Raw genomic sequence first — 20,813 nt, 5'->3', positions numbered from 1 at the left:
CTATCTATCTATCTATCTATCTATCTATCTATCTATCTATCTATCTATCTATCTATCTATCTATCTATCTATCTATCTATCTATCTATCTATCTATCTATCTATATCTATCTATCTATCTATCTATCTATCTATCACAGCTAATACATGATGCACGTAGTCACTTTAGTTGCCAGATCAATAACGGTCCTCTAGCGCCCTCAAGTGGAAGTCACATGAATCACATGTTCTATACGGGTTACCTGTACAATAATTAGGCATATCAAGGCATAACGAGAATATTTATTAAACCTAGAAAGGGGTATGCACGTCATTAAATCAACCCCCATATTGTTGGGTCATCCAATCACATATTCCCAAACTTCCAACGTTCAACATTAGCGTTTTAAATAAAATCCCACACAAGAAAAGGTCCATTAAATAAAGGTGGATGAATCGTTCTTAAAATAAGAGATTAAAATAGAGCATAACAGTCAATTGTTTGCAAAAAAAATTAAAAAGGAAAACGACAAGGAAATATACATATAAACATAAATAAGATGTTTTCAATATTTGTTGCTGAAAACCTTTAAACGTTGCGGGAATTGTGTCAGAAGTGAACACTGCCGTCAGTCCGCTTTTTGTGTCGTAACTTCCGGACACAAAGACTAATGCGCATGCGCGCAATTAAACTTTTGCGCGGCTAGAGACTGTCCTGGAGACTGTAGACAAAATTGCATTTTATCAAACTGTTGATTAAAAATGGTTGAGGGTCCTGGATGCACCTTAAACGGGGAGAAAATCCGTTCGAAAGTTCAAAAAGGACAGAAAGTGACAGACGTCAGAGGAACTTTGACAAAACCTGGGGTGGTACGTTTGATTTTTCTCCTTCGCAGCAACACAGGAGTCAGAAACTTGCTTTTTTAAAATTTAATTTAACCACTTTGTGTTTCCAGGAGTCCAATTTCAATGGAAATGTCTTCCTTAGTTTTTGTGGTCTTCAGTACACCGGGGTCGAAACTCTTGGAAAGGAGCTTTTCATGTATTTTGGTTCCCGAGCATTAAGGTAATATTACCTACACTACGTGAAACTGGGTAATAAATAGGAAATATTACAAGCACAAGGGTCATATAGACATATTGATTTGACTTAAATGAGCCGATAATAGCATGCTGTTGGCCTGCTGATGCCCACAATACTGAAGCAAAGCCTTCACCCTTTCGCTTTGATCACTATTGATAGAGGCATCTATGCACATACATTAAACATTATCTGTGGGAACATCACAGATCTAACATGATCAAACAGGTAGAAATATGCCTCCCGAGAGCGCTTCAGTTGTTGCTGTGGCTGTGGATACACACCGCTTTCCTTTAATATTCCTCTTACATCAAAAAAACCACCTTTTTTGATGTCAGCTCTAATCAAAACTCAAATACTCCCCCACACTAATTTTTTATCCTCTGTTTTTTTAGGGTCCACTTTGGTATGAACGGATCAATGCGCATAAACCCTGCTGAGAGGAGGGACAGGACGGGCTCCACGCCGGTGCTGGAGATCCACCTGACTAATGATATTGTGTGCTTCTTTGACAGCACTGCTGAAGGAAGGTAAAGGGGACAGGGGCGCCGCTAAGATAGATTGAGGTGATCCAAGTTCACCTTGGGGTGTGTGTCTCATTCACTATGTCCTACATTAGGCTGTGTGTGAAGTTGTCGCATGAAAAACACCGTCTCTTTGGCCTGACATTTGTCCTGTTCATTGACTGTGAGATTGTGCTGTATTGTTCGGTGGCCAGACAGACATTTTATTTCCGCCATCTGAAATTTCACCTTTGCTGTTCCATCTCATGGGAGAAAAAAAAATCCCACTGGCAAGACCTGGTATTCATGGATGTATTATTTCAAGCATGCTGCAGTTGACCTTGTGTTGCACGTGTGTGCAGATTGACAGAAGACTGTGTACAGAAAGTGAGAGCGATGGAGGGTCTGGATGTGTGTTCCCAACAGTTCAGCTTCTCTCGCTCCGAGGAGGCCGTGAGGCGCCAACATCGCCGGATGTTGTGCGACGCTCTCATGGACCAGGCTGTCATGCCTGGAGTTGGCAACATCATTAAGAACGAAGCCCTGTTTGACTCTGGCCTCCACCCAGCTGTGAAGGTATGGAAAAAAAGATGATAGATTGCATTGAACAAGAGAATAACACGGTGTTCCCAGAAAGGCTTTGGCTCCTGAATTATCGAGTGTCTTTTTAGGAGGAGGGGGTTAAGTCGAAAAAGCCAAACAAGCGCATTGCGACACGGAGAAACCTCCCCTTGCGTAAGGTTTCACATTCATTTTTCAGACATTTCTTCCCATTTTTAAATGTCAAATTGCAGTTTCCGCCGTGATTCATAACGTATGATAACATATAACATATACTGTACTTCTTATAACTGATTTGAAAATATATCTGAAAAAAATTGAACTAAATCCATGATTCACAGATCTTCCAGTGAACATTTCCAGCAAGCATGTTTGAGAAGAAAAGTACATGGTTGTCTTCTCCTAAAATGACACATTCTCTTACAACAGCGTGAACATTTCTATTATTCAACTATTACAAGGTGCCAGTTTGAGTTTCCTTGGATTAGATAGTAATGTATTAGAGTAGAAGAATATAGCACAGCAGACCACAACATTAATCTGGGACATTTGGCCTCTTCTCCAACTGGGACCACTGAATCTTTATGAGCCTCTCCCGGAGTATCCACCCCGTACGTGTCCCGAAAGAGCTACAAGCTGTGTGCGCTTCTGGGGGATTTCGATCTTTTTATTTCATACTCTGTGTGAGATAGAGTCGGGTCATTGCCGCCGTGCCTGCAAATGTGCCAGTCTGTAGTGTGTGTGATTTTTCTTCATTGCATCATTTTAAATTCAGCCTTTCTGTTCTCGTCTGGTGTTTTCCTATTATTTTTTTTGCTTGCATTATTGATTTGCAGAGGTCCCCATTGCCACTTCTTTAAATGAAAAGCTTTATAAATAAGGATTATTCACTCTGGCTCCAATTTAAAATGTAACAAACGGCGCTGTTGTGTTTTTAAGGTTGAACAGCTCACGGCTGAGCAGCTCCTGCACGTGGTGAAGATGACTCGGGATTTCACCCTTCTCTTCTACAAGGTTCGCTTTTGCTCATCAATTAATACCATTTCCACTTGTGTGATTCATTTCTGATTTATGGGTTTGAAATGGTTTCAGTTAGGGCTCAACTGTCAAAAAACCTCTATTTTCTAATGAATATTTGTAGGTTTCCTTAGTAAGTAGATTTAAATCGTGCACTAGAATTTGTTTAAAATGAATAACCGTTATTTCCTGAATCGTCTGTAATACTGACCAATTTGTGATGTTGTATAATAATGTTATAAGCCTATAAGAACATTAGGACAGTGATTTTCAAAGTGGGGGGATGCACCCCCTAGGGAGGGCCATGGTATTATGGGGGGGCTGTTGAGAAGAGCTTCTACTGTCAATTTATGCCCAGCAGATGGTGCTGACTTTACTACCGACTGCCTTCAAAAACAGCATGTAGGACCATTTGGAAAAAATAAACATACCCAATTTTTCACCACTGGCATGGACACGTTTGGGACTGGGGTAAAAAAAAAAACCCTCAGCAGAACAAGGTTAACCCACACAGGTCACTGAAAAGCAATTCAAGACTAGATGTTAAATTATAGAAGAAAATGTGAAGAAAAACTGAAGCATCGTGAACCTTTGCATGTTTCAGCATCAATGTTTTAGTCTTTGTGACAATTACATGAACAGTTTTAGCTAATATAACTATATCATCCAGGTAATTAAGCAAAATGAGCACAACTGTGTGGAAAAACCTGACAGATGAGCGACTCTTTCATCCATTCCTTTCTTTCTTAGTTGATTCACTCGTGGCTGCTTCTCTTCTCGTTATCAGTGTCGCAAATCTGGCTCTGCTCTCCACAAACATTTCAAAGTCTACAAGCGTTCCCAGTGTGGCCGGTGCTTTCATGTCATCACCGTCTGTCGTCTTGGAGACAACGGCAGGATGACTTACTTCTGCGAGCGCTGTCAGAGCGGAGATCCCAGTGGGGTTGACATCAGGTAGAAATCTTCACAGCCCTCTGACACTGACTGGAAAGGCTACATTACTGTAAGGTACTGGAGCGATGCTGGAATAACAGGACTTGCAGAACTGTATAATCATGCTTCTATTTGCCAGAACTGCAGTTATTGTTGCCATTACAATTACAGTGATTATTGTGTGGTGTATAAATCCGCATTATAAACCAGTCAGTTTCTTCTCTGTATAGTTTTTGACAGATGAGGTCCTTATTGTTTAACAGAAGCTACTCTCTAACACTTGTTGTCAGTAAACTCCTTTGTTCTTAGCGCTCACAGACAACAAAGACAACCGCACAAGCGAAACGAAAATCTAAGACGTGATAATACCACAAAGTGAGACCGTAAAGCCAGGTGACTTTTTTCCAAGTCTTGAGCAGAGTTCAGAATCTCTAACGAGGATATGTTCAAATTAAAAAGAGGCCATCTTTCCAGGCAGATGGGCTTGGCAGGGCGTAGGAGTGTTATGGGGGAAATTAATGCGCATATATGACTGTGTTTGCCAGACAGGGCACGGGCTCAACACCTCCTGGGCTGTGTTTGTGCAAGGCTTTGTGAACGGTTAGAACCTAAAGCCTTTACAACGCATTACACAGCTGATAAACCAGTCTGCGTGAGGAAAGTTTCCCACAAGCCATGGCTTCTTCCTCCTCGCGCTGGCTGCCGCACATTTGCTTTCTTGTTAAACACAGGAGCCTGGTGTCACCGCGGCAACATGCGTGTGAAACAACACCGTGCACGTGTTCGTCTCATTTCAGTCTCTTGGATTTCTGATATTCCATTTCCTGTAATACCTTCATCTTCCTAGCAACAGATGTGTTTATGCTAAATATCGCTTCGTTACCACTTTAACACAACATTCAGTCAGCGTTCAACAACCCGATGTCTTAAATTCTGTTCAACCACAAATTCATTATTGCTTTAAAAACACCAAGTTCTGTTTTTCCCACACACTAGTTCTGCTTCACTGCACATCTGATTAATTACTATGCCGCTTTTAGCAACAAAGGTGCTCTCGGATCACCATATTTCCTTGTTTCCCCGTGCAGAAAGCTCCCAGTCAGAAACAGCTTGATTGGCTGGACTCACAAGAACAGAACAGATGATTATGTTGCTAAGAAGGAGGAGGAAGACTGGGCCTGTCAACTGTGCACGCTCATCAACGAGCCGGCAGCAAAGGCTTGTGATGCCTGCTTCACCCCCAGACGGGAGGGTGAGTGAATCCTGTTTTACACCCCCTGAAATCAATGAAGCGTCGTCGTGGCCATGTTAGAACAGTAAAGCAGCGGTATAACCTGCCATCGCTTTGTGTGCTGCTACCATTGTTCTAATATTGGGAGGATTTTGGGAACTAACTGGCAGCAAGTAGCAACAACAGGATTTCCCGATTCTAAAAATCAAACCAGAGCAGAATTCAGCAGTGGAAACTGAAAAATATGATCAACAATCAAACCAGAGAGCAGTAAAAAGCTCCAAAGTACCAATGTTTTTATTTCATAATGAAAAGGAACATGTTTTGCATAATTGAGAGCATATTAACCTTGACATTAACATTAGTTTCTGTTGATCAGATACTAAAGGTTGCTGCTAAAAAGCCTCTATAATCAGTAAACATGTATTTTTCAACAAATTTTCCTGTTTGAGTCTGTAATGACATTTTAAGGGGTTGGGGGTTAGGACCCTCCTGAAAATGAATAACGATCATTTTGTCTTCAGGGAACATTGTCAAAGCATCGCTTTTTAACTGATGGCGTGATTTGCCTTCTTAGTTCTAGATTTTTTAGAATTCTCTCCTCAAACAGCGGGGGGTGAAGTGCCTTGCCAAGGGTCAAACACTAATGGCTGTTTTGGAAGAAGGAAGATCTAATTTTTGCTCCCACTGCCCATTAATTAGATCACAGTTCACTGTTAAAAGAACGTCAGAGTTTTTGTTCTGCACATTTTATTCAAACAACTTTGCAGCAGTCTGGCGCTTACTGATAAATTTTATTGCTCCTAAATCCACCATTTTATGACAGAAGCCAGAAGCTGCAGCCTCCGAACATGAAATGAGCTTACTCGCTTGCTCTCCATCTCCACAGTCCACAAAGAGGGCATTAGCTCCGAAGCGTCACCCCTCACCGCTGATTTGATTAAATACCCCTGCATTGCCTTTAAGAAGCCACAGGAGGAGCTCAAAGTCAACTGGCGCTCTGCATTCGGGACCTCCACCCTTGTTTTCTCTGACATGAGCAAAAAGCCAAAATCTGTAAACTCCCCGCTCCCCCCAGCCGGCAGCCATTTGAATTCCTTGGCGGCAGAGCGAGGTTTGTATAAATACAGCATCTGCCAAGGGACAACAAGCCCCAATTATGCCTCTGGTGGCTGGCAACGGCAAAGTGCTGAGCTCTCCAATGGGGAATCAGTGGCCTCCTACAGTCAGCCATCCAAGAAAATGAGAATTGATCACAGTCCCTTTCCCAGTAACAATGCTCAAAATGGAAGCCTCAACTCATGGTGAGTGACTCCCTCATTTGGCTGTTCACAAATAACTTTTTCTTTCCTTGCAACTTTGCGGCGATAAGTGGAGTAACAAAGAGCATCTCTAGAATTTTTAATGCCGCCACGTTAAGATAAATATCAGTAGTAGAGGATTATTCTGCAGAAACAATTGTTAGCAGCATGTCACCGCACCATTAAGGAGAGCTTGCTTGCTCACTAATAAGAGTTGATGTGACACTTCTGTGTGAGCCTCTTCTTTCACTTTGTCAGTTCACAACAAACGGAGAGCAGCGGCGCCGGTGCGCCGTGTTGTACATCCCATCATCGTCCAGCAACCCTGAGAGTGGTTCACAAGCAGGGCGAGAACAAAGGACGGCGGTTCTACGCTTGCTCCCTTCCCAGAGAGAACAAATGCAACTTCTTTGAGGTGAATACAGCCTCATATCCAAGAATAATCTGTGAAGCACATCAACTAAGATCATCACTCTATTAGCATCAAACCTGTGAGTCTGGAACTAAAGTTTAGCGTCATTGACTGCTGTTTTTCTCTGTCGCAGTGGGCCGACATGAACTTTCCTTTTTGTCACCATGGGAAACGCTGCTTAATGAGGACGGTTCTAAAACTGGGACCTAATAATGGCCGGAATTTCTTCACCTGCAGCTTTCAAAAGGGTAAACAGTGTGACTTTTTTCAGTGGGCACACAGTGGAGCGGGGTCGTCCATTCTCCCTGGCTGCTAATGTGTTTTTGCACAGAGACCAACAGAAAAGGCTCACAGAGCATCATTTAATGAATAATTTACCAGCGATTGTGTACATTTTTTATTTGTATTCTGTTGTGTCACGGGCCATTTAATAAAACTACAGTACAACAGCTAAATATAATGCTTTTAAATTTAAAAAAAACATTTTATTAATAAAGGACTGCTTTCAAACTGGTTTATGACGGATTCCCTGAGTGTTAAAACATATGATCTGTGCTAAATGTTGGTCTAAAGGATTCTGCAGAAACCAGACATGCAGTCATGCAAGCAAAGACTCAGAACAGCTAAAAACAGTCGACGGCTTTCAGGAGTGGTGTGTCCGACTCTGTGGTTGAAACCATGTAGCGGAACTGGGAGAGTCCAGGGACTTTGTTGCAGGCTGCCCCTTTAGTTTCAAACAAAGAAAAGAACATATTAAACAAATACATACTCCATTTCATCAATGTGTGATTGAACATTGAAACTAAGGTACCATCTGTGTACACGTATTCTATAATTTACCCCCTTGATGAGTAAAAATGGACAAAACTCACGTCGTCTAGTTTAAAACTGCAGCATGAAGTAAAAAGGGTTGTATAGATGAGTGTTTAACATCTTGAAAGTTAACAGACAAACCGTCTGGTGACGGAGGGGGTAACAACAGAAACAGAACCTGTACTGATTACCCTCCAGGGAAGGTTCCTGTTTCCTGATGGAAGCGGGGAATCGCTACTTTACCTGCTACACTGCACATAAGAGTGGAGCAATTACTATCGAAACGTACTTGAGATGCAATAGAGATGGGATGTGAAGCTTCAGATCAGGAGACACTTTAATGCAACTTTAATGAAACAGGCCCCTGAATGTGCTTCCATGAAGTTGACACATTTTAACTTTAGTTTTCATGAATTTTTGATTTCCTGATTCCACAGATTTTCTTTCTCCCGTGCTGCACAACACACATTCTGCTCTCATTTACCAGGTTTAAAAGACGTATATTAGAGTAATACTTGATCTTTTGAATGCGTTATTTACTTCATTAGAACATTAATATGTAAAAACTCACCATAATGACCGGTTGTGTTGGCACAGATGATGGCCCCAAAGAAATCGGAGTAATGCCTCTTGATTCTGCTAATGGCAGTCTTACAGGCTTCGGAGGGATCTGCCCCGGCTCTCATCAGCTCCACAGCCAAGTAACTGTTGGCATGATGGTATGTGGTAAACATTAGGCGGGATAACGAGCGCTGTCACGGCCAGACACCAGGACGATGACAGGTGCTTGATATCGCTGCATGGATAAATACGATGCTAACAAACCGCAATGTCGGAAAATAGTCATTAAATGCAATCGTTAAAATGAATATCTTCGATTTGTGAAATAATTTGCCATCCCTGCGATGCCCGTGCTTAATGATTATCTCCATTAGAGCGAGGTCCCATTTACTCCCAAAACGTGACACCTTGCAATTTAATAAAGCTCCTTTTTTGGGGGGAGCAGGAGGAGGTGTTATTTTAAAAAACAAACTGCACCAAGAATGCCGATAAAACCTTAGTATATACAGTGTTAGAATGGGAACCAGTGTGTCCCGTTACATAGATTCATAACTTATGGACCAGCAGTGACAGCACTATTCCCTATACACAGGATGGATGAGGCAGTTAAAATACCTGCACTGTCAGGAATGAGTGAAAATACTCCAGGAAAAACTGCCCTGAAGTGTAGTCGGGTGGCTGGGGGGGAAAGTTTGCATACTCAAACTATCCCGGATAAATAATTTTTTTAGAATAAACCCCCCCCCCTCCTCTGAGACTGCCAGGTTCTCTCGCAGCTTGGTAGCACACGGCAACTTTAGAGAAATCCCACCTCTTCTGTGGAACGCACAAATGACAGTTTGGGGGCAATGTAGTCACTCTACTACTATTTTATGGCATCATCGTATTTGCGGCAAGAGGTTCAGAGCACAAATTGGCTGTTTAGAAGCTACACGTGTTGCAATGTTATCAATAATCCCACGAAACGCAGGAGAGAAAATCTGTCATTATTTAAAAAAAATAAAAAAAAAGGCCAGGAACTAAGCTCATGTTAGGATGCATGAAAGAGTTTAGATCAAATAGTTTGAATTCTAAAAGCAGCGCTCTCCTGGTGCTTAATGTATAATAGGAAAACGCTGAAGCAAATTACACCTGCAACCTCTTTCAGGGGGGGCTCCCATTGCTTACATACGAAAGAACACAAGTAATGCATTTTTAATGTAGGAGCTGATATTTTACCACAAACGGAACAGTGGAGGTACCTCGGGAGAAAGCGCATCATCACGTCCCCGTCTCCGGTCGCAGCAGCGCCACCAGCTGTGCTGTCGGCGTACGCCCCCGCCCCGATGATGGGAGAGTCTCCTACACGACTACAGACGAGCGTTTGTGGACCTTGATTATTTGTGTTGCACGACACTCTTTAAACCGAGAACATTCTTATTAAAGGGATCCTTGCCGGCTGTGCATACCCTGGGATTTTATGCGTGAGTCCATTAGTGGATGTTCCAGCAGCAACATGACCATTCTGATCAATAGCAATCATCCCTGGTGGGGGAAAGAAGTGGAGGGGGGGGAAAAAGGAGCAGAATTGAAATAACACTTGTATGACGAGGGATTACATTTAGCTGTTTAGTGTCCAAGGCGCTGATCAATAACAAGGCAAGGGGGACCGACTGATTTTAATTTCAGATGGAATCGTTTCTGAACGAGAAGACAAATTAAAACCGAAACGCTTGAACGGATCCTGTGAACATCCGCTTTAGTTGGTTCATCTGAGGTTAATTTTCTCTATTTTAAGTGCTTAAAATAGGAGAGCTGAATTGGTAACAGCAGCGTGCGATTATTATCATTCTTATTACCAGATAAACACCTACCGATGGTGTCGTGGGCGTGTTCGTTAGCACTGGTCGCCCTCTTGTTCTGGTGCTGCACAGGGACGGGCTTGTAGGGCCCGCAGTACTTCGAAGGGTCTGGATACACGTTCTGTTTGGAGACATTAAGATACACATGTTAAATTCCACGCCTTTGTAATTTATGACCTAAAGTCAGATTTTTTATTTGGTTTGGAGGCCCTAAAGTCCTGTTTTTGTTGATTCACGATGGCAACAACATCCCGGCTTTAAATCCTGCTGCAGCTGTCAGATATCAGGTTTTATTGAAGACACCAGCCTCTGCAGCATGTCTTCATCTGCACTGCATTCAAACACGGTTCCAAATGCGTCCCTCTGCAACAGTCTAAATTGCACTATTTCATTTCAAATGTAAACTTAATTCCATTGTAGTTATTTGGGGGAAATGGGGAAAAAAATACTTCACCCCATAACATAAAAAAAGGTCTTTGTGAAGGCGATAAATCAAGTGATAGTGATGTGACCAGTGAAGTGTGCGGCTATGGCTGGAGCGCGGCGCTTCACTGCCAGCTTGGGTTGTAAAGTGTCTCAGTGATCAGCCGTAAAAGACTGTAGCCTCTGTAAAGTTAGAGAAAAAACCTGATCTGCAGCGTAAAAGAGGGGTTTCGCTCCGCCCACGTTAGTATTCTCATCATTTCTTCTGCTCACGATCAATCTCTGCGCGTCACACACACACACACACCAGTATACGCACCTTTCGATAATTAGGTTGGCAATTGCCCTTCAGCCATTGCGAGAAAATATTTATAGATTTGTTAGTAGTCAGGTCTTCTGCGGTGAAGCCCATGCGTTCAGCAAACAGAGACGCTGCCAACAGAGATATTAGTGTTACTTCTGGGTTATGAACAAACAGAGGAGCTGAGGGTGGTCTCGCTGGAAGTCTGACCTTATTCCCAAATTGTCATTTCCGTAAGATTATTCTGTTTTTTTAACCGAACAAGAGCAAATTGATGTGATTTGGGGGTCTCGGAAGGAAACGAGAATATGAAATATTGTATAATGTTGACCTTTGGAGCCTTCCTACTCCTGCTACACTAATTCAGGGCTCTTGTTCCTGATGTCTGCGTGTTATTACATTTCTGATGGCTTTATTATTGCTATCAGCTGGTGATGTGGGGATTAAGGCGCACTTGCTCCGAGAACTCCAAGAGGTTTCTTCTTCCATTTCAAAGTTGTGTGTTTTCGTAGTTACCGGAACGTTTCCTTTAAGTTTCACACGCTGCATGTTGGCCAAGCTGCCAACAGGTTTTTATTTTTATTTTTTTGCTTTTATGTGACGGAGCAAATGCTGACTGCACGGCGTAACGGCCATAGGATAATGACACCATCTGGATTAGAATCCGTCTGTTGTAAACCTTACTTTGCAGTTTGGTCTGCCACAGGCGTGAAATGTCCCAGGAAAATGAAACCTGGCTGCAGACCCCCGTCAGACCGATGCAATCTCTATCTGCATTCATACCTCCATTACACTCGAAAGCGATGAATAAACCACTGTTATTGGCCGTTTTCTGGGGAAAGCGGTTTGTTTCGTTGTGAATCGGTGGCAGCGGCTACAATAAAATACAATTAACATTTGAAACAGGGGGAAAAGCCTTGGAAAATGCTTCTGCGGACCTACCTGACTCGCCCACTAACATAGTGTGCTCCGTGAGCTCCATCACAGCCCTCGCCACGCCGATGGCGTTCTTGATTCTCCGCAGGTTGGCGACGGCGCCCACCTCCATCGTGTCCCTAGTTAAAGGAAAATATGCATTACTCCTGAATAGGGAGCGGGAATCTTACGGGGTCTGAGATTCCCCATGGAGCAAAGGTGATGTACGTTTCATGAACACATCTCACGCGTGCATGTTTACATACGTGTCGTGCATATTTCTGCGGTATGGAAAACACGTATCCCTGTATATTTCAATGCACATAATATAGAGTGTTGGGAAAACTTAAACCTGTCCACACATTTCCAACGCTAACGTAGCCTTTTCCTCCATCCCCTGGATAAACATTTGGTCAGTGATTAACACAAACAGCTTCCTCGGCAGCTGATTAAGAAGATCCCTCTGACACAAAGATCAATGGAACTTGGTGGCAATAGCTGTGGTTTGTTTTTAATTACCAGGCCACATCAGTCTCAAGCCACCACCTCACCACTTAAGATGGGGCTAATTACACCTCATTTGCTCCAGTCTGATGCAATTTACTAAAAAGTATCCAGTTATTAAAACAATGAATGTCAACTCTCCGCCATTAGTGGAGCTAAAGCAGCTTCAGAAACATAAATTCGCTGCCGGAATAACGAGCGACATCATAAAAAACCCCGACCTGAAGTCTCGGGAAATGTTTTCTTGAAGTTCAGCCGTAGCCGCAGTAGAGCTGCTGGTTTTGTTCATAGCATTTCAATTCTTCTGCTCGCACAACTGCTATAATTCGTTCAGCTATAATGGCTACCATGTGGTCGACTATTCTTTTCACACAATAAATTCATGACTACCAAACCAAAGCAAGTCGATTCTGCAACACTGAAAATGGAACTAATAAACTGCTTGCTGCTTGCTCGTTGCCCCTTATTATAAGCTGACATTTTCCTCCCATGACAACCCCTGAGGGTGTTAAGTGTTTGCACTTAAAGCCTTGATAACTGGCAAGCTTTCAGACCCAAAAAAAAGATCTTAATTAGAGCTTTATTACAGAAAAGCTGGCCCGAAAGGTCAGCCAATTACGGCTGTGCATATTATGGAAACAAAAGACAGCAGCAACGTGTTGACGACTGCAGATGTTGGATTAGATTAGATTAGATTAGATTAGATTAGAAGATCTGGGTCAGTTAAAAATAAGTCCTTTCAATAAATAAATAAAATAAATCAGCATTGCACAACTGTGTCCTGCTTGGCAATTTTTTTTTAGCTTTTTACAGAAAAATTGACACCCCCCAATTCTGTCTTACGCCTGGTTTTATCCTGCGACCACTGAAGAGATTCTACAATCCTGCAATCAGCACATATTCAGTCACGTGGTCGATGTTTGTCACTGCTGCAGCCTCTCCAGGCAGTAAGAGGGCGGAGGAGGACATACACCCTGGACAAGTCGCCGATCGTGACCTTTAAACTGTAAGCTGACATATTTATTCACAATGATTTGACCTTTTCTTTTGGTTTTACCTCATTTCGCTTACGTAACGTTGTTGTTGTTGTTGTTGAACATCAGCGCGCTTTCTGCACGTTCCTTACCCGTTCATGATCAGGGCGTCCAGTGTGGTCTCCCCGGCCTCGTCTGGGCTCCCGCCGTAACCCACCGTCCCGTCGCACTGCTCCACCTCACAGCGGGCGCAGCCCTTCTCCACGGCATCCAGCACCGAGCCGCCTGACTGCAGGGCGCTCCAAGCTGCAGCAAAAAACACAACGCAGCCACTCACAACTCAATAGTCGTCGAGCTGAAGGACAGAAACAGACGGTCAACCCCCCCCTTCCCCACAATAGACTTTACTTACGGTTTCCGTCATTGTGCTGCTGTGTATTGTTACAATATTTAGATTTTGTGCATTTCAGCTGGTGTTTACTTTGTACAATAGGTACACTTGTTTGTCCAGATTTATTCCACGTCAACAGCAAACGAGGGCTGACAAGCAGTTGGTCACTGATCCCCCGAGTGGCCACGGGGGGATCAAACTACCAACTGGTAGCATTGTCAACAGCTTGCCGTCTAATTCTCAGACCACCGTGTTGTCGTCAGCAGGCTACAATCATGGATGCCTAAATTTGATTTATCCGTTTAGAACTTCTCGTCATCTGCTGTTTGGGAGACGCGTCCTTGTTTCGGGACATTCCGATTTCATCCGCTTTGTCATTTTAGTGTTTTTGACTTGCAAAGGAAGGGAAGATAAGATTATCCTGCTTTTGTCAGCTGCTTCTGAGGCCCCCAAAGGAAAACAAATCTGCATGGGCAGATCAATAGACGTGACTAATGCAGACTGCACTTTTTAACCCACCAACAGAGGAGCCAGCATGGCACATTTTTCATCCTCATAGCCACCTGAGGACCAGCGGCTGATGTACATCTGATAAATTAAGGGGGATCCATCTATCAACTGCAGAGATTTCTGAGGTAAATTCAATCATCCACAGGTCTGATGTGTTGCTTGAGATGTTTTGAATGCCTGATTTATCTTTTTTCCCCCATTTCTTCAGGAGCTGTGCAGTGGAAATCCACTTGACAGATAAGTCTCAAGCATTCCTGAAATATTTTCAGCTTCCATTTGAACAAGCCCGCTGTGTCATCCTGAAGGAAATCAAAGAGTGAAAACACACCTACGTTGCTTGTTATGAAGCCTTTCGGGGTTCCTCCCGTTTCCTTTCCCCCGCCGCTGAGTATGATCTTACATTCTATATACGGTAGAAAAGGGAATTTCTATAATGGCCGTGAGGTGTTTCCTATAGATCTCAGTGGTTATTGAATCCCCCTAGTATTGTTCTTCACACACACACACAACAAAACACTATTTTCCTCTCCCTTCAGGTGAAGTTCAGGCTTTAGTTCCTCATTAGAGCAAGTGGGATTCATTTTTATTTGATCCAACATAGGACATAATTCACTAATTAAAACAATCAGGTATTCATTTATATTTATTGTCTCTGGTCAACACAAACTGAAATGTGTTTTTTATGTAGATTTTCATTATTGGTGGCATGAATGATTGAATCTGCATGTGGTAGCATAGTGTTAGAAAATATAAAGGAATTTATGCCTATGAGCTATTATTGACTATTTTTATTTTATTGTTGCTTCCTTATATATTGTTACACACACCTAAAACTATAATAATCCATGACAAAAGATGAGTAATCTGATGAAATAATGCCATGTTCTTGTGAGAATGAAATAACTAATGTGCCAAAACCCTCTAACCCAGTTTCCATATTATTATGAGGAGCAAACTGGACCGGAGCAGCTTAATGTGGGGCCGAGGTTTGAGACACGACGGACGGAGGCGAAGGCTGCAAGTTGCTCCGGTTTGAGGTGAGAATCGCTGTTTTACCTGCAGCCGTGGCGTTCTTAAACGGCCATGTGTTGATGACCAGCGGCACAGATGCGTGTTCGGGGGCCAAATGCAGCGATAAAGTCAGAATAAGAAGCCAAATCCACATTTTGTTGCGACGATTTGGAAACTCGGACAGGCGTTAAAACGAGGCGTAAACGTAAATCTCGGGTTTTAGGCTCTCGTCATGGCCACATCCCAGTTCAAATCTAAAAGTGAACTAAAAGAGATTTAGGCACATATTCATTTGGTTGGAAAGAAGTAGTTGGACTTCCTTGTTTGGTCACGTGGTAAGCGGGCGCGTCCTGCGTTAAAGGGGCAGTGCAGTGTTTAAAGTGTGGCCTAATTCAGCGCTTAAAGGCGCAGAAGTAACAGCTGTAGAATGACCCTCACAGGAATGACTTATAGTTCATATACCATTATACAGAAACCTGCCCAGTTATTGAACAAAACATGCCAGGTTACCGGAGGCGAAGGCGATCTTTTTTTCGTAAAACCTGTGAAAAAAAATACGTTTATGTCTTGTCCTCATAATCTTGATTGAAAGAATTTATTTAATAGCGGGACTAATATCACACATTTTATGTGTGTATATTTCACAGTATTCTTTCCCACTTTCCTAGAGGATTGCCATTTTTATACAAGTCAAACTCTCCATTGTAAGAAAAGTGGAGTGATATTTATGAGAAAATAGCTACCTCGGCAGATTAAATGTTCCCACTCTTTTCTTCTGTTGAAGCTGGAGGTGAAATAAGCGTGGACGTTCTTTAGTTGCCAGGTTACATCCATCTTTAGAAATGTTCAGAGTGGCCTTTGTAAGTTGGCAGCTTTGACAGGATGTCATTTACCCCAAAGTGTTCAAATGTGGCAGGGCAGAGGCTGAAGCCTGCCACTTCTGACAACAGTGGCTTTTCTCAGGGGCTGTATCGACTGGTGGTGCTGGAAAAATACGATGTAGGTATTTGCGGCTTATGCTCTTGTAAACTCTAACAGTTTTCCTTTCCTCTGAACATGTCTCGGCTAAATCTGGGTGATTTTGCCTGCTTTTATTTTGGAATCTTTCTTAGAGTTTCCCATTTTTGGGCTGTTTTCCTGAAGCGTTTAACATACATTTATGGATGTCCTGCAGCTCTGCTTATGCATCATGTAGGAACTCTTGTCCTATGTGTGCCTGCTTCCTCAACATGTTTGTGCCTTGATTTAGTCACATCGTAAGAATAAAGAAACACTGCCCAGTAAGTCCATCTCAGCAATACTGGAACTCTTAATGTACTACATAAAAAGGGGGGTTGCTCCTTGAATTCTAATGTTTCCATAAAGTGCGATGCAACTACTAAAAGTAAGCCACTGCTCGACATGCCAGGCTCTTCTCATCATTGTAAAGTACATCAGAGATGGATGAAAGCTGAAAACCCAAATAGATCTTTCCCAATTAAGAGGCAGGATCCAGTATAATGGTTGCTTCTTTCAAAGATCTTGATTGAACTTGGTCTCGATCTGAAACATAATGGTCGGACCGGAGATCAAAATCCGCACATTCCTTCTGAACCCTCAGAGCGAAGGAAAACACGAGGATCTGCTGTCAGATTGCCAGTTGTAATCATTTTTCATGAAAATGGTTTAATCGCAAATTGAATTCCTGTATTACAAAAATATTAGTAAAGTAAAATGCTTCCCTTCATTTTTGCTAGTTCCAAACTACATTGTGAATGGGGGGAAATATGAAGGCAACTAATTAATCAGCCATTAATACCGGACTGATATCTGATATCAGAATTGGATCGGGTGTTTACAGGAGAGTGTGCAGGCCTGTGGTTATTGATTATTCCTTAATTGGACATAAATCATCACAGTGTAAATTTGTCAGTTGTGAAAGAGCCGTATCGGTTGTTTGATACGATTGTAAAAACGGAAGACGACCCCTTTGTAATTGGAACTGTGAATATAATGTGGCCTACATGTATCATGATTGATCACTCTATTTGTCTTCATGTTATCAGGAGCAAACAATCAATGTGGAACCCAAGAAGAGTGCAACCAACTCAGGTTTGGTTTGTTTTTTCCTTGTGATGCATTCATTAAATGGCGGTGGGTCTTAGTCAGTGGTGGAAGCCTGGATTCGCCAGCTTTCAAGACTCTTCTGAAGATTCACACATGCTGACAAGTTGGGAGATTATTATCTTATTGGCAGAAATGATGAGCGTAAACATTTTGGAGTTAATGGTTTGACTTGAGATTCAGAGCCGCACATCAAGCTAAACTTCCCCGGGAGAACAATTATGACATTAAGTGTCACCTTCCATCATTTAAACAATTATATTTCTCCCAAAGTTCATTTCCGGATCTCCTTCAATTTACCTCCTGGTAAGAAGAAGTCGATTGTCACGGCGACTGGGGGAAGCAGGCTGCAGGGGAAAGTTTGGCATGCTCTTTGAGTCATACACCATATGGCAGCGTATTGACTCTTCATACCTCCTGCTGGGCCTTTCAAGTTTGCAGAATAACATATCCCGAAAGTGTCCGTTAGAACAGAAAACCTGATAAAAAAAATGAATCCTTTCATTTCATACCAAACAAGAACAAAGCTCGGGCCACGCAGGGAAACTAGTAACCTTGAGACGTGGATGCCAACAGCATGCCCTCTTTTACATTATTCATATGAAAAATGCAATTTTCACTAATATTTTATTCATTGTTTTTGGGTTGTTTTTTTTCCTGAAACAACAGGAAGCTCTAGCATGATTTTGTCAGGGGTATCTGATGGGAAGAAAATGGATGACAGAGGCGAAAGTATATTATTACCTTCACCTGTGTTATTGATCGAAATTAAATAGCAACAGGTATGATTTTTTATTCTTTTTTATAACTTCATCATTCGCTGTCCAGCCTTTTTTTTTTTTCATAATAACGTCAGCGGGCATGTGCGCTGTCGTTGTGGATGAGCACAGCGGCAGCACGAGAAACGCAGGTGGAGGCATCCGAAGCATCGCCCCTCTGCGTATGAACCCGTCAGATAGGATTTATTATGTGATTGACAGCTTCTGACAAAATGATGCTGCAACACACAACCAGTGTTTCAAGTCTTGGCTTCTGTGGGACTTTGCAACTGTATAACCTTCAATAGTCATTTCACATCAACCATTTTTTACAGTGAATAACATCTAGAACTAGATTCCGAACACAGATGAGTGTAATTGACTCACCTGTTGTATTCATCTGTATATTCTTTCAGGCTTTCTTCCCCAATGAGAAATATAACTAAGAAGTATGTTTTATCCTCCTTCCTACACCTAAAGGGCATTGTTGGTAGCTCGGCATTTATCTTATAGAACAATAAGTGGAATGGAATGCATGTGTCTTGTCAATTTTCAGTGTTTCTTTCTGTAATCTGTGACAGAATAAAAAAAAAAAAACCTTTGGTCATGTGGCCACTGGCAAAAACAGAGGCAGCACATGAATGCAGGGGTGATGCAAGCCAAGTGTCAGAGCAGAGCTCTCCATCAGTCAGTCAGCCAGTCAGAGGTTGGGAGGGTCCTGCTGTGTCGGCCTGTTTTTGTAGCGAGGTACTTGACAGTGGCGCTGCTCTGCGGTTCAGCTGGGGTTTGCATCTTCCTTTTAACTGGCCAGCACTTATTCCTCAAGGTCACAGGAAGAGCTGGAGCCTATCAGACAGCAATACAGCCCAGGTAACCATGGTAGCCCACACAGGCGGAGCACGCACCCCCGTGTGCTATTTCATGTCTTCAATCAGTCCAAATGGAGGCTTGGATTTAAACCTCGAGTCTTTTTGCATGACTGCGCTCTGCATGGCGCATTTGGTCTGAACACAGGGGTGCGATTTTATATTTATCGCAAGAAAATATCACAAATCAGCCCCAGATACAAATTATGTTCCTTTTCTCGCATTTGTTGCCTCTTGTTTAAACCAGCGCCCATGACCGTGGGCTGGGAAATGTATTTCTGTCCTCACACAGAAAAATGTAGGATTCGTTATTAATATTAATGAACCTCATTGGCCTCTTGATTTTTGTGCATGTGCATTGGATGAGAAGTTAATGGCTGTTTATTCAGGGAAATACCGGCTCAGCAAAAACTGTCAGATTCCGCACGCAAGTTCTCGAGTCAGCGGTTCTCCATTCACCCTCTGTACACACAGAAGGAAGTCAAATTAAGGAAAAATAAATTCAAAGGAAAACAGTCAAATCCCTCGAGATTTTCTCATTATTTTGAATGGCAGCAACGTCAATTAGGTTGAGTTCTTTTCAACATTCGTCCATATAGTGTCCAAAACAGATGGTGCGCAGGTCCGTCCAGAGATGTGACTTTGTAACGCAGGCAAAGCCGAGCAGGTCAGATGGTGCTATTGACAGACTGGACGCTGGTCGTTTTCTCATCGAAAGACGAGTCAACTTTCAAAGGTGTGCATTGCCAGTTAGCTAAACGGAGCTGCCAGCTGTCAGCTATAGATGCCTGGCGCGTGATGAGGTGTCTCGTGGAACAAAACTAGACCCACGAACCGTTGAAAAAGTGCTCCCAAAAGTCCCGTCTTCATGAAGTTCCAAATCACAAGAAAGAAATGCCCAAAGAATCCTAAAAAAAAAAAAAATCTGGTCTTTTTAAACTCGGCCAGCAAATTCCAGCAACATCGCCAATTGCTCATTTATTTTCCACACCTTTGCCTTTCATTTCTCACGGAATGCTGCTTCCTATGCAATCAACACTTGTTGATATGACTATGAACACGTATCCCACGAATATGAGGTTATTTTTATATATAATGCAAGTATAAGATCCGAGATAGAACCCATCTAGTGTTCCTAAATGCATTCCAGTCGTGTTTTTTGACAGCGTTTTGAGGCAGATACGAAGGTCATTCACACAGTATGCCAGCACATATAGAATCCTTCTTACATTGCATATACATTTAAATGTCAGTGCTGTTCAGTGACAGGCCCACATTTGAGCTCATCCATATACATTTCAGTGTTTCTCTGACTTAAATATATGCTCATGTCAGCTCTCAGGATCAGGTTAGCAAATCTGCATGGTCAGTCAACCATCTGCGGCGGCTGGAGCCGCTCCGACGCAGCTGTATTATTTCTGATTAAAAGTTTGGCTCCTCCACAGGCGCGAGGTCCAAGACGCTCAAAGTTTGCTTTTTCATTTAGTTGAAGCTTGTTGAACAAACTGTCAGACATGCCAGATTAAAAATAAATCCATCCATCCAGGCCGAAGAAGCTCTCAGACTTCTAACAAGCGGCGGGGTGATGCCCGGTTCGATGTCGTGCACTGCAGCGCACGGTGGGTAAGCATGTTTCCCAGCAGAGAATATGGGTTTTTCTTAACGTGATCTGTCCGTGGGCGGATCAATGCTTGGATGGGAAACATGGAGGAAAGTCAAACCTGATGTTCTTTCAGCCTTTTGTACCACAAAAATTTGTGTTGTAGAAACAAGTTCCTTTTGCTGTGCACAGCGGAGCGCCACCCTCCTCTGTCACATCTGCCGC

The 20,813-nt window shown here is 42.7% G+C and overlaps 2 protein-coding genes and 1 long non-coding RNA gene across 3 annotated transcripts; 2 read left to right on the top strand and 1 right to left on the bottom strand.

Annotated features, from left to right (window-relative positions):
* The first annotated feature begins 594 nt into the window (after positions 1-594).
* neil3 (nei-like DNA glycosylase 3) lies at positions 595-7,531 on the top strand. Its single transcript, XM_057043349.1, has 10 exons — positions 595-848; positions 935-1,044; positions 1,455-1,589; positions 1,925-2,138; positions 3,063-3,137; positions 3,928-4,094; positions 5,162-5,325; positions 6,194-6,608; positions 6,864-7,020; positions 7,151-7,531. The coding sequence occupies exons 1-10, from the start codon at positions 741-743 to the stop codon at positions 7,331-7,333; spliced, it is 1,728 nt and encodes a 575-aa protein (XP_056899329.1). The 5' UTR covers positions 595-740; the 3' UTR covers positions 7,334-7,531.
* aga (aspartylglucosaminidase) lies at positions 7,400-15,605 on the bottom strand. Its single transcript, XM_057043350.1, has 9 exons — positions 15,307-15,605; positions 13,502-13,655; positions 11,899-12,011; positions 10,975-11,087; positions 10,245-10,353; positions 9,840-9,915; positions 9,633-9,740; positions 8,402-8,535; positions 7,400-7,741 (listed from the first exon to the last, which is right to left on the bottom strand). Exons 1-9 carry the CDS (start codon positions 15,413-15,415, stop codon positions 7,641-7,643), a joined length of 1,017 nt encoding a protein of 338 aa, XP_056899330.1. The 5' UTR covers positions 15,416-15,605; the 3' UTR covers positions 7,400-7,640.
* On the top strand, positions 15,106-19,509 carry LOC130531370 (uncharacterized). The gene is made up of 2 exons (XR_008952086.1): positions 15,106-15,287; positions 17,307-19,509. It is a non-coding gene; the product is annotated as an uncharacterized LOC130531370 (long non-coding RNA).
* Positions 19,510-20,813: the final 1,304 nt, after the last annotated feature.

This window comes from Takifugu flavidus, chromosome 9 (assembly GCF_003711565.1).
Source record: "Takifugu flavidus isolate HTHZ2018 chromosome 9, ASM371156v2, whole genome shotgun sequence".
In the NCBI taxonomy this organism is placed as follows: domain Eukaryota; kingdom Metazoa; phylum Chordata; class Actinopteri; order Tetraodontiformes; family Tetraodontidae; genus Takifugu; species Takifugu flavidus.
The sequence above is the reverse complement of the archived record's forward strand: the minus strand, read 5'-3'. Positions and strand labels throughout refer to the sequence as shown.

Coding starts and splice junctions, on each gene's coding strand:
- neil3 (XM_057043349.1), top strand. CDS start 741: ATGGTTGAGGGTCCTGGATGCACCTTAAACGGGGAGAAAATCCGTTCG. Junction 3,138..3,927: donor TCACCCTTCTCTTCTACAAG/GTTCGCTTTTGC, acceptor TCTCGTTATCAG/TGTCGCAAATCTGGCTCTGC. Junction 4,095..5,161: donor CCCAGTGGGGTTGACATCAG/GTAGAAATCTTC, acceptor TTCCCCGTGCAG/AAAGCTCCCAGTCAGAAACA.
- aga (XM_057043350.1), bottom strand. CDS start 15,415: ATGTGGATTTGGCTTCTTATTCTGACTTTATCGCTGCATTTGGCCCCC. Junction 9,916..10,244: donor ACACGCCCACGACACCATCG/GTAGGTGTTTAT, acceptor TTCCCCCACCAG/GGATGATTGCTATTGATCAG. Junction 9,741..9,839: donor CTCACGCATAAAATCCCAGG/GTATGCACAGCC, acceptor GCTCGTCTGTAG/TCGTGTAGGAGACTCTCCCA.